The sequence below is a fragment of the Rana temporaria genome, chromosome 3, assembly GCF_905171775.1.
Source record: "Rana temporaria chromosome 3, aRanTem1.1, whole genome shotgun sequence".
In the NCBI taxonomy this organism is placed as follows: Eukaryota; Metazoa; Chordata; class Amphibia; order Anura; family Ranidae; genus Rana; species Rana temporaria.
The window spans coordinates 119,840,156-119,856,504 of NC_053491.1; the positions used below are offsets into that span (position 1 = coordinate 119,840,156).

A 16,349-nucleotide genomic window follows, 5' to 3' on the forward strand; every position below is an offset into this window, starting at 1 on the left:
AACTCTTACAGTTGCTGTGTCTCCCATATTGTCTTTTTTCCCCGTACAGTAATACATAAACCAGAAAAGAGAAAGTTAAAGTGGAGTTCCACCCATAAATATAACATTACATCAGTAGTTTTCAAAAAATGTCATTAGTCCTTTACGAATTTTTTTTTTTTTTTTTTAGATGCCTTCAAAGGGTTGTTGCTAGGCAGAATAGTTAATCTTCCCACTTCCTGCACCTAGGTGCTTAATGCTTCCTAACCTACACCGCACAGACTCCTGGGAATGTAGTGGGTGTAACTTTCCAGGAGTCTGTGCACTCCCCAGTCTCAAAGAATCATGTGACTTGGACAGCACAGGTGCTGAAACCTGATCTGACACTGCTTGTGCAGCACTGAGCATGTTTGAGATCTGCAAGGCTGAAATCCAGGAAGTCATACAGTCTGGCTTCATGATGCCCACACTTAAGATGGCTCCAGTCAATTTCTATTTTATAAAGTGTCTAAATGCTGTAACAACCTAACAAAACGGACCTTAGTTTACAGACTAACTTTACTAGAATACATTAAAGCGGTAGTTCACCCTCCTTTCCATCATTAGACCATTACATTCGGCATCGTAGCGCGAGCTACGGTATGCCGGTCTTAAATTTTTAATCCCCGTACTCACTGTGCTATCGCTCATTGAAGAATCCGACTCCCGCGGGCAATGGGCGTGCCTATGGAGAGGGAGGATGATTGACGGCCGGCTCTGGCACGTCACGCTCCCCGAAGACAGCCGGAGTAGGTCTCGGTTCTTCACGGCGCCTGCGCACAGGCTATGCGCAGGCGCCGTGAATAGCCAAGCCTATTTCGGCTATTTCCGGAGAAGCGTGACGTGCCAGGGCCGGCCGTCAATCACCTTCTCTCACCATAGGAACGCCCATTCCCCGGAATCTTCAATGAGCCATAGCACAGTGAGTACGGGGATAAAAAATGTAAGACCGGCATACCGTAGCTCGCGCTACGATGCCGAATGTAATGGTCTAATAAAAAAAAAACATTTTATTTTTTTTTAACAGGGTGAACCCCCGCTTTAAGCTTGTGTATTACAGGGGTATTTATATATAAAAAGTGAAATTGTGGCCGGAACTCCGCTTTAAAAAAAAAAAGAAAAAAAAAAAAAAAAAAACCAAAAATAAAAAAGGGAGAACGCTTACATTGCATTTTCAGAAGAATTATTTATCAGCAATGCTTACCTATCCATTCCAATTCTTTAATTCAAAATAAATAATATTTAAAGCAAAATCAATTCAGGTCAGAAGTCTAATTCCATGTGTTTCTATATAAAACCCACTAGCTCCATTTGACCCTGAACTCCTTGGGCCAGATTCACAACCGAGATACGCCGTCGTATCTCTGAGTTGCGCCGTCGTATCTATGCGCCTGATTCTTAGAATCAGTTACGCATTGATTTCCCTTAGATCCGACAGGCGTAACTGTGTTACACCGTCGTATCGTAAATGCATATTTACGCTGGCCGCTAGGTGGCGCTTCCGTCGAATTCCGCGTTGAGTATGCAAATTAGCTAGATACGCAAATTCACAAACGTACGCCGGGCCGACGCAGTGAATTTACGCCATTTACGTTAGGCTTTTCCCGGCGTATAGTTACCCCTGCTATATGGTGGCGTAAGTGCGGCGTACCAATGTTGAGTATGGCCGTCGTTCCCGCGACAAAATTGAAAACATTTTACGTCATTTGCGCAACTCGTCCGTGAATGGGGCTGGACGTAATTTACGTTCACGTCAAAACCAATACATCCTTGCGCCGTATTAGGAGCAATGCACACTGGGAGATTTCCACGGACGGCACATGCGCCTTTCGTGAAAAACGTCAATCACATCGGGTCACACAACATTTACATAATACACGCCCCCCTGTTACAAATTAGAATTAGGCGATTGGCCAATTTACGCTACGCCGCCGCAACTTACGGAGCAAGTGCTTTGAGAATACAGCACTTGCCCGTCTAAGTTGTGGAGGCGTAACGTAAATCGGATACGTTACGCCGCCGCAAAGATACGCGGATGTACCAGAATCTAGCTCCTTGTGTCGATCCTGTTGTTGGGCAGTCATTTCCTCCATCCTCATCAAACACCACATCTCTCCTATCCATTCTCCCACCTCTAGAGGTTTTATAGGCTGCCAGGGTCTAGGAATTTAAGGGATTGTAAAGTCTTGTTTTCTTTTTTCTATAAAAATAACAAACATGTTATACTTACCTGCCCTGTGTAGTGGTTTTGCACAGGGCAGCCCAGATCCTCCTCTTCTCTTGCCCCTCTTCAGATCGCCTGGCCTCTCCCTCCTGTCGAGTGCCCCCACAGCAAGCAGCTTGCTATGGGGACACCCGAGCCGAGCTACAGCTCATTGTCCATTCAGGCACCCAGTTCAACCTGCCTACTCTCTCTCCTGATTGGCCAACTGACTGATTGACAGCAGCAGGACCTAATGGTGCAGCTGCCGTGTCTCAGCCAATCAGGAGAGAGAGTCACGGATGGCCGAGGCACTCGTGCACATCACTGGATAGTGATAGGGATCAGGCAAGTATTAGGAGGTGCTGGGACGGCTGGTGCACACAGAAAGCTTTTTATCTTGATGCATTAAGATAAAAAAACTTCTGCCTTTACAATCACTTTAAGGTTCTAGCTGCACAAAGAAAGAAACCAAGTAGCGGGTTCTTAAAGTGGTTATAAAGGCAGAAGGTTTTTCATCTTAATGCATTACGAAAATAAACTGTGTGCAGCAGCCCCCCTAATACTTACCCCAGGTCCATCTAATACAGTGGTTCTCAAGCCTGTCCTCAGGTACCCCCAACAGGCCATGTTTTGGAAATTTCTCTTATAGCTGTCCAAAATACCAAGCCAAGTTCTTGACTCTAAAACCTGCAAACATGGCCTGTTGAGGGTACTTGAGGACAGGGTTGAGAACACCATTTTTAATACAACCAACAAGCCACTTTGTAGGAGGTTAGAAAAATTCCAAAGAATGAAGCCGTTTTCTTCACAGGGTAATGCCTTTTGGACCTTTTCTAACCACTGGCTCCGATGATCTTCCTAACCCACTCATTTCTAAACCAGACCCATCATATTGTCCAGATGAGGCTCACAAATAAGACACCGTGGAACGAATTACATAGCTGTTGTCCTGATTTTATCTCCATTTAATTATCAAAAGGAAAAAAAAATAAACTGGTAGATTACGCACCAGCTGGGCGAAAGTAGTAACCTTGATCCTCTTGAAAAGTTCATCTTTTTTATATCTGTAATCTGGAATAAAGAAACAGGAAAGGTTTTTTATTTTTTTATTTATTTTTTATTTTTAAATGCTAAAAATAATCGTAGAGGCATAAAAGAAATCCAAGGTAAAGTATACATATTGCTAAAAATATTTGTATAATTGTAGCAAAGCATAATGGGTTATAAAGAGATTCCTTTGAAGCTCAACCTGTGGACCTCCAGCTGTTGTAGAACTACAAGTCCCATGAGGCACTGACAGTTACAAACATGACTCCCAAAGGCAGAAGCATGATGGGAATTGTAGTTCTGCAACAGCTGGAGGGCCACAAGTTGAGCACCAATGTTTTAGGACAATAAAGCACCTACAAATAAGTATACTTGGACAGATCATTAACAGCTTTGGCTATACAAATCAAGCAAGGTGCATGTGCTCAATTAAAGTCATTGTACAATGTCCATTCATACTGGTCTGTCCAATGACTGTACTGGTGCCCAGGGCTGCTGATAGGGGGGGGACCACCAGTCCTCCTGTAGGGGGCCCAAACACCAGAGGGAAGGAGGGGCAATTACAGGAAGCCCTGTGCAGCTGAAAACCCTCCCGCTGACTTTTAGCTGTTGCAGGGAGAGGCACAGACACAACTGCCGGCTTCCTTGTCCTGTTAAAAAAAAAACACCTTGCATTGTTTTAATCCCTTGTAAAAAAAATAGAAAATTGTATAAAAATAATTTGTAAAAATTGTAAAATAAAATAATTTATTTATTTAAAAAAAATATATAAAATGTTTTTGTTCAAAAATGTTGAAAACCATTTTAAAAAGGGACCAATTCACACAGCTTCTCTGTTATCTGTGTGTCCTCCAAGAATGATTTTAGTATATTTATTGTGAAAATGTTTTTTTTATACATATTTGAGGGGGGGCCCTACCAGGTAGGCTGTACGGGGCCCCGTGATTTCTAACAGCAGCCCTGCTGGTGCATGTCCTATCTCTTGCATCTTCGGCATTGAAACAGATTCGATCAAATCAAAAATTTACAGATGCATCCGACCCAGGGTTGATAAAACCAAATAAAAACATATACATAAATCTTTAAAATGACCACGTTCAGCATATTTGCAAATAATCCATTGCAACTTAATTTCCCTTCTTTAGAACACTATCACTGCCATATCACCAGGACTGGTAAGCTGAAACTTTAAATAAAATTGTCAGCTTAGTTGAAACAACTCCTACAAGAATAGCCATTATAAATATATGTATGGTTCTGGGAGTAGAAGTGTAAATTCAATTCTCGAGACGTTAAGCGATGCATTTTATCATTGGATATGTATGGATCTATGTAACAGAAAAAAAAAAAAAAAAAAAAAATGTAAATTCATAATATATATAATATATATATATATATATATATATATATATATATATATATATATATATATATATATATATATATATATATATATATATTTGCCATTTTCACTTGCTATTGCAAGTTTCAAATCTCAGAAAAAGTGTGAAAATGCATTAAAAACAGCAAAATAAAAACATTATTGCACATTATCCATACATTTAGAGCATACATACGTCCTAAAGCTCCACCTTGGTGGTTTTGCTCCTCTGCAATTTAAATACTGCAGCACTCCACCTTCAATAAGCATAAATTCAGCAATCTTATAGAATTCATGCATCCACCCGCAACAGGGGAGCCTATTAGATCTCCAAGTTATTCATGCACATTAGATCATCAATCACATAACATTCTCAGCAGAGAGATTACCTGGTTCTGATTGGCAGAAAGCTTCATCGGAGCTTTGGGACATTATTGATGAATTGGGTACATGTACACCAGAAAAGGCACAATCTGGTCTGCAGACGAACCAACTCAGCAGGACTGGGAAAGCGGAGCAAATGGCCTGATCCCTGTTCCTCATTCGCTCATTATGCCTCGGCCTGAAACAGTCAGACCCATTGTGCTTGCCTTTTATCAGATTTGTATACTTTCAGACATCATATTCCCTCTGTTGTTCTCATAGGACAGAATTACTGTACTTGGGGTTTGATTACACATGGATAGGGGGTACCCTTACCAGGTGTTACATAAGTAGCTATTCTAGCATCCCTAGAAGCTTTAGATTTAGACAGCACATGGGAAGAGACAAAGCTCCGTGTGTGCGCAATCCTCTCCTGCACAAGAGTAGAAAAATAAAACGAAATTTGATGAGCACCCAGGGAATTTAATTCAACAAAACAGTGTCTGTCAGGACAGAGGAGAAGAATGCAGGAATATTGATGGGTATAATTAACAGAAATATTATGACCTAGAAAAATCTGATTTCCTTTAAAAAAAAAAAAAAAAAAACCTATGAAATTGACTTTTTTAAGATCGTGAGAGATGCTCTTAGATTATAGTGCGAGTTCACTGCACTAAAAAATGCATGCAGTGTTTTCCATGTAATCCACTGATGCCAACGATGAGGAATTATTCCTTCCACTGATGCCAATGACAGGGCATTATCCCTTCCACTGATGCCAACGATGGGGCATTACTCCTTCCACTGATGGCAACGATGAGGAATTATTCCTTCCACTGATGCCAATGACGGGGCATTATCCCTTCCACTGATGCCAACGATGGGGCATTACTCCTTCCACTGATGGCAACGATGAGGAATTATTCCTTCCACTGATGCCAATGACGGGGCATTATCCCTTCCACTGATGCCATCGATGAGGCATTACTCCTTCCACTGATGCCAACGATGAGGAATTATTCCTTCCACTGATGCAAATGACGGGGCATTATCCCTTCCACTGATGCCAACGATGGGACATTATTCCTTCCACTGATGCCAACGATGGGGCATTATTCCTTCCACTGATGCCAACGATGGGGCATTATTCCTTCCACTGATGCCAACGATGAGGAATTATTCCTTCCACTGATGTCAACGATGGGGCATTATTCCTTCCACTGATGCCAACGATGGGGCATTACTCCTTCCACTGATGCCAACGATGAGGAATTTTTCCTTCCACTGATGCCAATGACGGGGCATTATCCCTTCCACTGATGCCAACGATGGGACATTATTCCTTCCACTGATGGCAACGATGGGGCATTATTCCTTCCACTGATGCCAACGATGAGGAATTATTCCTTCCACTGATGCCAACGATGGGGCATTATTCCTTCCACTGATGCCAACGATGGGGCATTATTCCTTCCACTGATGCCAACGATGGGGCATTACTCCTTCCACTGATGCCAACGAAGGGGCACTATTCTTTCTATTTACATCTATGATGGGGCCTTATTCCTCCCACTGATACCAACTATTTATGCCCCAAGGACTGGGCACAGTCCAGCCCTCCTAAAGTCTGGAGACCTCTGATTTAGATTTAAAGGGGTTGTAATGGTAAAAAAAAAAAAAAAAAAAAAAAAATTAGCTTCCTTTACCTTAGTGCAGTCCTCCTTCACTTACCTCATCCTTCCATTTTGCTTTTAAATGTCCTTATTCTTCTGAGAAATCCTCACTTCTTGTTCTTCTGTCTGTAACTCCACACAGTAATGCAAGGCTTTCTCCCTGGTGTGGAGAAAGCCTCTTGAGGGGGCGAGCAGAAGAGTCAGGACGCCCACTAACACACAGCTCCTTTCTCTATCTGCAAATTAGATAGTGTCCTGACCCTCCTGCTCGCCCCCTCCCCCTCAAGAGGCTTTCTCCACACCAGGGAGAAAGCCTCGCATTACTGTGTGAAAGCCTCTTGAGGGGGGAGGGGGCGGGCAGAAGGGTCAGGACACCATCTACTTTGCAGATAGAGAAAGGAGCTGTGTGTTAGTGGGCGCCCTGACTCTTCTGCTCGCCCCCTCCCCCCTCAAGAGACTTTCTCCACACCAGGGAGAAAGCCTTGCATTACTGTGTGGAGATACAGACAGAAGAACAGGAAGTGAGGATTTCTCAGAAGAAATAAGGACATTTAAAAGCAAAATAGAAGGATGAGGTAAGTGAAGGAGGACTGCACTAAGGTAAAGGAAGCTATTTAGGGATTTTTTTTTTTTACCTTTACAACCCCTTTAAGTATCTTGCTTTTTGTTAGCAACATGTTCTTTTTTTTTTTTTAAAAAGACATTCTCTTTGCCCCTCCCCCACACCAGAACACTATGGGGCAGATCCACAGACAGAGTACGCCGGAGTACGCCGGCGTATCTACTGATACACCGGCGTACTTTCAAATTATCTGCGTTGTATCGTTGTTTTGAATCCTCAAAACAAGATACGACGGCTTCTGGGTTAGATCCGACAGGTGTACATCTTCGTACGCCTTCGGATCTAAGATTCAATACTTCGGCGTCCGCTGGGTGGCGTTCACATCGTTTTCCGCGTCGGGTATGCAAATTAGCTATTTCCGACGATCCACGAATGTACGAGTGGCTGGCGCATTTTTTTACAGCCGTCTGTATTCGGCTTTTTCCGGCGTATAGTTAAAGCTGGTATTTCGTCGCGTATAGTTAGATTTGCCATGTTAAGTATGGCCGTCGTTCCCGCGTTTAATTTGAATTTTTTTTGCGTAAGTCGTCCGTGAATCGGAATGTACGTAAGTCACGTCTATGTTAAAAAAAAATGACGTCCTTGCGGCGTCATTTAGCGCAAAGCACGGCGGGAAATTTAGGGACGCCCCCTAATAGCCAATTTGAATTCCGCGCCGTTACGCCGCTTGAGATACACTACGCCGCCGTAACTTACGGCGCAAATTCTTTGGGGATTCGAACCAGCAAAAAGTAAGTTACAGCGGCGTAACGTATCTCACATACGCTGCGCCGATGTATTTGTATGTGGATCTACCCCAAAGTAAATACACAAACCATCCAGCACAGACCTTTCATTAAGCTTCAAAGAACTTCTATTAGGCATCGTAACAGTGGGCCATATTCTCAAAGAATTACGCCGGCGTATCAGCAGATACGCCGACGTAAGTCCGATTCTAAGGCCGTCCTATGTTTAAGTGTATTCTCAAACTGAGATACACCTAAACATGCCTAAGATACGACGGCCAGCGCCGTTGTATCTTAGGCTGCAATATCTACGCTTACCGCTAGGTGGCGTTTCCTTTGCGGTCAGCGTAGAATATGCAAATGACTAGTCACGCCGATTCACGAACGTACGCTTGCCCGTCGTAGTGTTTTTACGTTGTTTCCTTAAGCGATACGCGGCGTAAAGATAAACATGCCCCCTAGGTGGCGTACTCAATGTTAAGTATGGCCGTCGTTCCCGCGTCGCAATTTGAAAATTTAACGTCGTTTGCGTAAGTCGTCTGTGAATGGCGCTGGACGCCATTTACGTTACCGTCAAAACAAATTACGTCCGTGCGACGTCATTTAGCGCAATGCACGTCGGGTAATTTACCCGACGGAGCATGCGCAGTACGATCGGCGCGGGAGCGCGCCTAATTTAAATGATCTACGCCCCCTACCAGGATCATTTGAATTAGGAGTGCTTCCGCGGGTGGACTTTACGCTACGCCGCCGCAAGTTTACAGGTAAGTGGTTTGGGAATCAGGCACTTGCCCGTTAAACTTGTGGCGGAGTAACGTAAACGAGATACGTTACGCCGCCGGATATCTTTGAGAATATGGCCCAGAGTCATAAGACACAGGGGCAGATCCACAAAAATCTGCCTATCTTTAGGCAGGCGTAGCGTATCTAAGATACACTACGCCGCTGTAACTTACTTTTTCTTCTTGTGAATTCTCAAAGAATCCGCGCGGTAAGTTACGGCGACGTAGTGTATCTATTGCGGCGTAAGGGCGCGCAATTTCAAATGGGAGTGATGGGGGCGTGTTCTATGCAAATACGTCGTGACCCGACGTAAACTGCGTTTTTTTTTTAACGGCGCATGCGCCGTCCTTAAAATATCCCAGGGTGCATTGCGACAAAGTACGCCGCAAGGACGTAATGGTTTCGACGTAAAAGTTATTGACGTCACATTCCTATTCACGAACGACTTACGCAAACGACGCAAAAAATTTAAAATTAGACGCGGGAACGACGGCCATACTTAACATTGAGTACGCCACCATATAGCAGCTTTAACTATACGCCGGAAAAAGCCGAACGGAAACGACGTAAAAATATGCGACGGCCGCTCGTACGTTCGTGGATCGTCGGAAATAGCTAATTTGCATACTCGACGCGGAAACGCCACCTAGCGGACGCCGAAAAATTGCATTTAAGATCTGACGGCGTACACCTGTCGGATCTAACCCAGATGCTGTCGTCTCTTGTTTTGTGGATACAAAACAAAGATATGACGCGGGAAATTTTAAATTACGCCGGCGTATCAATAGATACGCCGGCGTAATCCTTTTGTGGATCTGCCCCACATTCTGTAGTCATTATCAGCAAGGTCTTAGAAAAATCACACTGAAACCCTGAGAATTGCAATGAGTGTGTCATAATCTAGTCATTAAAGTCTTCCAGTTCACAGAGCCATTGACACAATCAAGGCTTGGGTGATTAGGTCATTAGGCACATTTGCACATGGAGCAGTGTGTCCCTCTTGGCATTTTAGGGAGGCGGCGGGAGACAGGTGTAGCGTCCTGCCCCTTTGCAGGCAGCCTGTCTAGGTCACCTGCCACTCCTGAGTTCCTAGCCAAGTCAACAGTCTATTGTTAATACTTTAAACCTTCATTAGCAAAGGCTTTATGGCATGCCGTTAATCTTTTAGCAAGCAAATTAAGCAGGTCATAGATTAAGATTCCTAGATTTCTGCAAGAAAGAAACTCACTTGATTCCCCAATCAACACAGTCAGTTTTGATGGGGAAATCCCTCTCGCAGAGCTATCGCGTCCTCCCAGTAGGGGGAGCCATCCCTGCCAAGTGAACACAAAAATATCACTGATAGCAGCTATAGCTGCTGGCAATAATCGGATGCTAAAAATCTGACATGCAGGTTGTACCCAAGTTGATCAATAGGTCGACTTGAGTACAATAAGCCTGCCCATAGGTGGATCAAATCATGGCCGGTCCCTACCGATTCATTCCATCCATGGCTGGCTTAAGAGCCAGCCACATTCCTGTCTTATTTCTCACTGCAGATCCAAAATCCATCCATAAGTCATAAAACCCCAACTTAAGCCCCATACACACGGTCAGACATCCAACAAAATTTCCCTTGGATTTTTGTCCTAATTGATTTGTCCGGCCAAACCCATAGCATACACACAGTCAGACTTTTCTGCAAACTTTTCTAAAACTTTCCTAACATCACATGTTTTTTTTGCTCTTTTCTGCTCTTTACCGCCACCCTTTGGTTAACTTCTGCTATTGTTTGATGCTTTTAACATTGGTTCTGAGCATGCGTATTTGCACTTTGTCCAAAAGTTGGTTGGATTGCTGTACACACAGTCAGACAAGGCACCATAGGACTTTTGTTGCCGAAAAGTTGGTCCGTTTGCAGACCCAACTTTTTGTCGGATGAAACCCGAAAAAGTTGGTCCGATGGAGCGTACACACGGTCGGACAAATTCGAAAAGTTGCAGATTTGCGACCGTGTGTATGGGGCTTTAGAAGAGTTCTATGAAAGCGGAACTATACTCACCTTCAATCTAGCAATACACCATCCTGAAACTCCCCACCGGCCGCTTGCATCTTTGAGTGGCCGGCTTCCAGGTCTCAATCGATGGCTGCTCTCATTGGCTGGGCAAAGATGATGTTACGCATGCGCAGGAGTTCCGTTAGCTTCAGCATTTCCAAATTTGTGCGGTGCGTGTGCACAGCTACTGTACAGGGGAAGACAAGTAGCTGTAACGCAGAAGAAACAAAAGAATGTCTCTTCTGCATTGAAAATAATCCTGCGCGTTGGCCCATTTTAATTTCCTTGCGTAAATTTCCTCTTTAAAGTGTAACTAAACCCAATGATTTAATGGTTTACCCAAAACCGTTTCATTTAAGGCATGCCATGAATGTTAACTGACATAGCTGCTTCTACTCTTAATCGAACTGCCAAGCCATCAAATGGCTGGTGTCATAACTGAACACATGTGCAACACCATGGCAAACGCATTTGAAACAGGGGCTAGGAAGGCAACTTCCTTGGCTGTAAAGAATAGGAGGGTTTAGCTCCGCTTTAACAACAAAAATATATCTGTATGTATAAGAAAATACTGGTCATAGGCACCAAGCATCATAGTATTTAGTACTGTGAAGTACGGAAGCCAAGGTGGCACATTATGCTGGGAAAGGCAACCATAGGAGGAACACCACCTGGTCTTGTTCAAAAGGTACATTCAGGCTGGACAAGAACATTTGGGTTATTAGACTGTAGCATGTGATCATAGGGAAATATTGATACAGTTAGTAACTTTGTAACTGAAAGAGGGTCTGCTGAACCACCATGAAACAGAGCCACACACCTAAGCCCCTATTCAGATCCTTTGATTGTTTAGGTCATTTTGGTAAATGCCTTTCTAGGAGGTTCTGAAAAACCATATGCAACGCAATTCATTCTGGAGGAGAAAAAAAAAAAAAAAGGACTCTGATATACCGATCAGACTTGGGCTACATTGAACCACAGCAAAAAGAAAAAGAAAAGTACTGGGAGCATGTTACACATTCTACGCTAAAATCAGGTGGAACATATAACAATGTTCCCAAAGGGGAATTTATCCTTTAAAAGGGTTGTAAAGGTAAATGTTTTTTCACCTTAATGCATTCTATGCATTAAGGTGAAAAAACATCTGAGTATTAGCAGCCCACCAGCCCCCCAACTACTTACCTGACCCCTCGAAAGTCCCGTGCCGTGAACGAGCAGGCATCTCGGCCGTCTTCCTGGCTCATTCACTGGTTGATTGAAAGCAGTGCAGCCATTGGCTTGCTCTGCTGTCAATCACATTCAATGACGCGGCGTGTCGGGGGCGGGGCCGAGTGATACAGCCGGCGGCCATAGCCGTTCACAGTATCACGGGAGCGCGCCCGCAAGAACTCAACACCATGCGAGCTCACTCGCATGAAGGTGTTGAGTCCTTGTGGGGGGAGCTGAGATAGCCGCCGAGGGACCCCATAAAACCAGGTTCGGGGCCACTCTGTGCAAAACGAGCTGCACAGTGGAGGCAAGTATAACATGTTTGTTATTTAAAAAAAATTAAAAAATAAATTCTTTATTGATCCTTTAAGGGTCCATTCACACCAGGATTCATGCACACGGGCATACTACTGAATAATACTCCCATCTGTGCTGGATCTTTCTGCCACTCATTTTACTGGCCACTGGAATGAGTTTGTGTGTATAAATTATACGCATAAGCTTCTCTCTGAACAAAGCTTTGGAACATTTATTCTTATACCTCTAAATACTCCTCTTAAAATACTAATCTAATCACCCAATGCGCATGGCCACATAGACTAACCCAGACCTGCCTTTAACCCCCCCCCCCCCCCCCAAAAAAATAATGCTGTACGCCAGTGTTTTGTTTTTTTATGCCCATGTGCATGAGTCCTTTATCTGAGGTTTTACATTTCCTACAGTTAATGGCCTCATTTTTGCTGAACTGATTTATAAAAAAAATTGTGATATTTAGGAGTCCATTGAAGCTTGATTAGGCAGAAGAGAAGACACAGTACACAGTGACAAAATATAATAAATAAAGCAATATTTTATAACGGCATTCTACTTACTTCTCTTTATTTCTTCAATCCGTTCCAAATACTTGGTCATGCTGCTACCTGGTAAGAAAAAAAAAAATATATATATATAATAATAATAATAATAATAATAATAATAATAATAATAATAAAAACATGGAAACTGAGCCAACTCTTCAACTAACATTTTTTTTTTTTTTTAGGCAATCGACTACTGCAAAAGACAATGGGCTCAATGCAAAGAAGACCGCATTCGAGATTTGCGCCACATAGCCAAATATCGCACGTGATATTGAAAAGCTTAATTCACTATAGGTTTATGTGGTATTTACTGAAAAAAAAAATAGGAAATGCTTGGTAAATACCGCATGAATTTAAGTGTCAATTCACTAAAAATAGAATGAAAGCAAAAGCATTGATTAAATACTGCTAGTTGTTAAGGAGCTGGCAACCGCTGGTGTCCTTCACAACCTCAGATAAGGGTCTGGTATGGATTTTGGACCCCACACCAATTTTTTTTATCATAAGGTTTCTCCTAAAATCCATTACGGACTGGGAGGGTCTGGTATTTTAAGTGAATTGCAAAATTGCAAAATTTTGGGGAAAAAAAAAACGCTATGGAAAATTTTACAGCAAATTTTAAAGCACTAAATAACGTTTAAAACAAATGCCGATGCGGCTTCTAGGTGTGGCAGCAGGGGGACCAGTAATGTGCCCATGCCAGCCAGCGCCCTTTTTGCGGATGTCACTGCTGAAATTCCTCATCAGGATCTTATGAGGATCCCACCAATGGACAGTCAATAGGAAGCATCCACATCACGTAGGCAATGACGCGGAGACCCAAAAAAGATTTTGCTTCCTGTATATGGAAGAAGAAAGAGTACTTGGCACTAGAACTTCAGATTGAAGTGAGCAAAAAGAAAATTTTGGTTGTTCCCCCCCCCCCCCCCCCTTTCTCCTTGCCAGCGTTTAGTTAAAGAACGGTTGAGAGAAGAGGTACCTCGAGTTTAGCTTTAGGCATTAATATCCTCTGTTAAGGAGCATGCCCCTTCATCGACTTTACAAACGGCTTCAATACTCCTTGAAATGCTATGGGTACAGGTCCTGAACTGTGGCATTATATATTATATTATTACAGAGGGGACTCAGAGGGCTTTCACACTGGAGCGGTGCGCTAGCAGGACCGCTCCAAAAGTCCTGCTAGGCGCATCTTTGGAGCGGTGAGAGGAGTGGTACGTTAACCGCTCCTTCCCATTGAAAGCAATGGGAAACCGCAGAGCCGCATTGCGGGTGGTATTAACCCTTTTTCGGCCGCTAGCGGGGGTTAAAACCGCTAGCGGCCGAATACCGCTGCAATTCCGACGGTATCGCGCCACTAAAAAAAGGCGATATAACGCCACTGCACCTCACGCCCCAGTGTGAAAGGGGCCTAAGACACGCAACATGGGGAACATAAGCACGGTGGTATAGTTTCTAAGATGTTTTTGCAATGTGCGAGTCTTGTTGCATTGTGCTTGGTTTGTACAATTTTATGACTGCTCAAACCCAAGTTAGGCCCCATTCACATGTATTAAAGTGTACACCAGTGGAGGCCCATTTCTGCATTCGGGGCCTTTATCTGCACAGATGTCAGATTGGGAGCAGCGCCTGTGTCTGTGCAGTTTCTGCGTCCAAATTGATACCTGTGGGTGTGAATGAAACCTTATTCATGCTTTAGGACCCTTCACCTCTCTCTCATGTGTATCGCTTATACCCGAGATATTGGTATTCTTACACAAATAGATTGAGCAAACCTTAGTCCATATATGTGCTTTATTGAAATTATACATAGCAACATTATTATGGGTAAATATCAAACCTACCAAAATCTTAATAAAAAGACAGATGTTCTAATATCTGTTTACTACTGTACAACAAAGCTACAGGTTTTCATACGTAAATGTCATTTAAAAAGGAGAAGTACAGCCAAAGTTTGTTCTGCACTCCTGTTACCCTCTTTCAGCAGACAGGGGGCTGAAGCCCGCTGTCGGCTGAAATCACAAAGGCCGTACAGGCTCGGGAAAGATTGCAACAATGAATTCAGGATTTGCCCACATGCCTGGACCGGCACCCGGATCAGCCTTTTAGTGAGCCGCTGAGAGCCCGAGCCAGCCACTCCTGCCCCCCTCCACAGCCCAGGGGCAGAGCAGAGAGCCAGTGACTGACAGTCAGCAGCTCTCTGCTTAGGGAGCCCCGAGAACCCAGCGATCAACGGTGATTGATTGCTCAGTTCTCAGTGTTAGAGGCGCCACAAGGACAGATGCAGCATCAGACCCATGCTGCATCCACCTCGGTTAGAAGTATTCTTCAAGTAATACAAAAAAAAAAAAAAAAAAAGGGAAGGAGTGTCAAATTCCCTGAGCTCTCAACAGAGCTCAGTACAGCTGTACGTGCAAAATGATATACCTTTCATGTAAAACTTACAACTTAAATTGCACTATAGCGCCCTTCAAAATATACAATTAAAACGCACAATAAAAAAGGAGACTAGAAGGTTTTCAATCATGGGCAAACTATACTATAGTATAATGCAAGGTACAAGCTCCAATAACATTTGAGAAGAATACGAGGACTGAACTGAAGGGTTTTGTCATTTCTCGAGGTGCTCTGCAGGACTGTAAGATGACCTTAGATAATGGCAGAGAAGAGTCTCTTTATTCGTCAGTCAGGCAATCTCTGTCTAATGGCCCGTTTGTTGGCGCACACTAGCAACAGTAGCCAGTAGCTTTTAATACACCATCATCAGCGAATACACACAATGCCAAACAGTTTAACCTGTTTGATGACGGTGCAAAGTCAGTCTACTGTGCAGCACAGGACAAATGGAAGATTTTGCCCATTCTGTGAGTTAAACTAACAAAATAAAATGCAGGACCTGAGGACAACGCTGAGCCGCTCTCACCATAAAACCCGAGCTGAAGAGAATTATAGTTTATTTGTAAAGATGATATCAACAAGTTGCTGTTCACAAATAAGCCTTTTGCGAGTACACCGAGGACACTCCATCCATTTGGGAGTATCAATATTACAAGGCAATGGTCCCAAGGTACAGAGCATTCTCTTAGTGAAAGCCCTACTTCTTGTTGTAGGATGAAATTGGCAGTGTAAATAAAAGAGCCCATTAAGGAAAGAGAAGGAGGCACAGACCAGGTCCTTGCTTCATGGGTCAGCTGGGCTTGTTCCTTTTCCTTTATGGAAGGGTTTAATGCGGACACCAGACAAAACACACACAGATAAAATCCACAGGGTGCCATTTCACCCGATTTCTGTTTCTGTCTATCCATTCCTGAGATTTACACAGATCTGCTACACAGTATAGTTCTGAACCAAGTTTTTCGCTGCGGCAGTCAAGTAACAGTAAGGCCCCGTACTCACGACCAAACATGTCTGCTGAAACTGGTCCGCAGACCAG

The 16,349-nt window shown here is 43.5% G+C and overlaps 1 protein-coding gene across 1 annotated transcript in view; it reads right to left on the bottom strand.

Annotated features, from left to right (window-relative positions):
- CEP41 (centrosomal protein 41) overlaps positions 1-16,349 on the bottom strand; it is a 57,344-nt gene that overhangs the window by 21,927 nt on the left and 19,068 nt on the right. Inside the window, exons 3-4 of the mRNA XM_040343330.1 lie at positions 12,932-12,979; positions 3,231-3,292 (exon numbers count right to left, since the gene is read on the bottom strand). Of these exons, the coding sequence (XP_040199264.1) occupies positions 3,231-3,292; positions 12,932-12,979 (110 nt within the window). The remainder of the gene's footprint in view (positions 1-3,230; positions 3,293-12,931; positions 12,980-16,349) is intronic.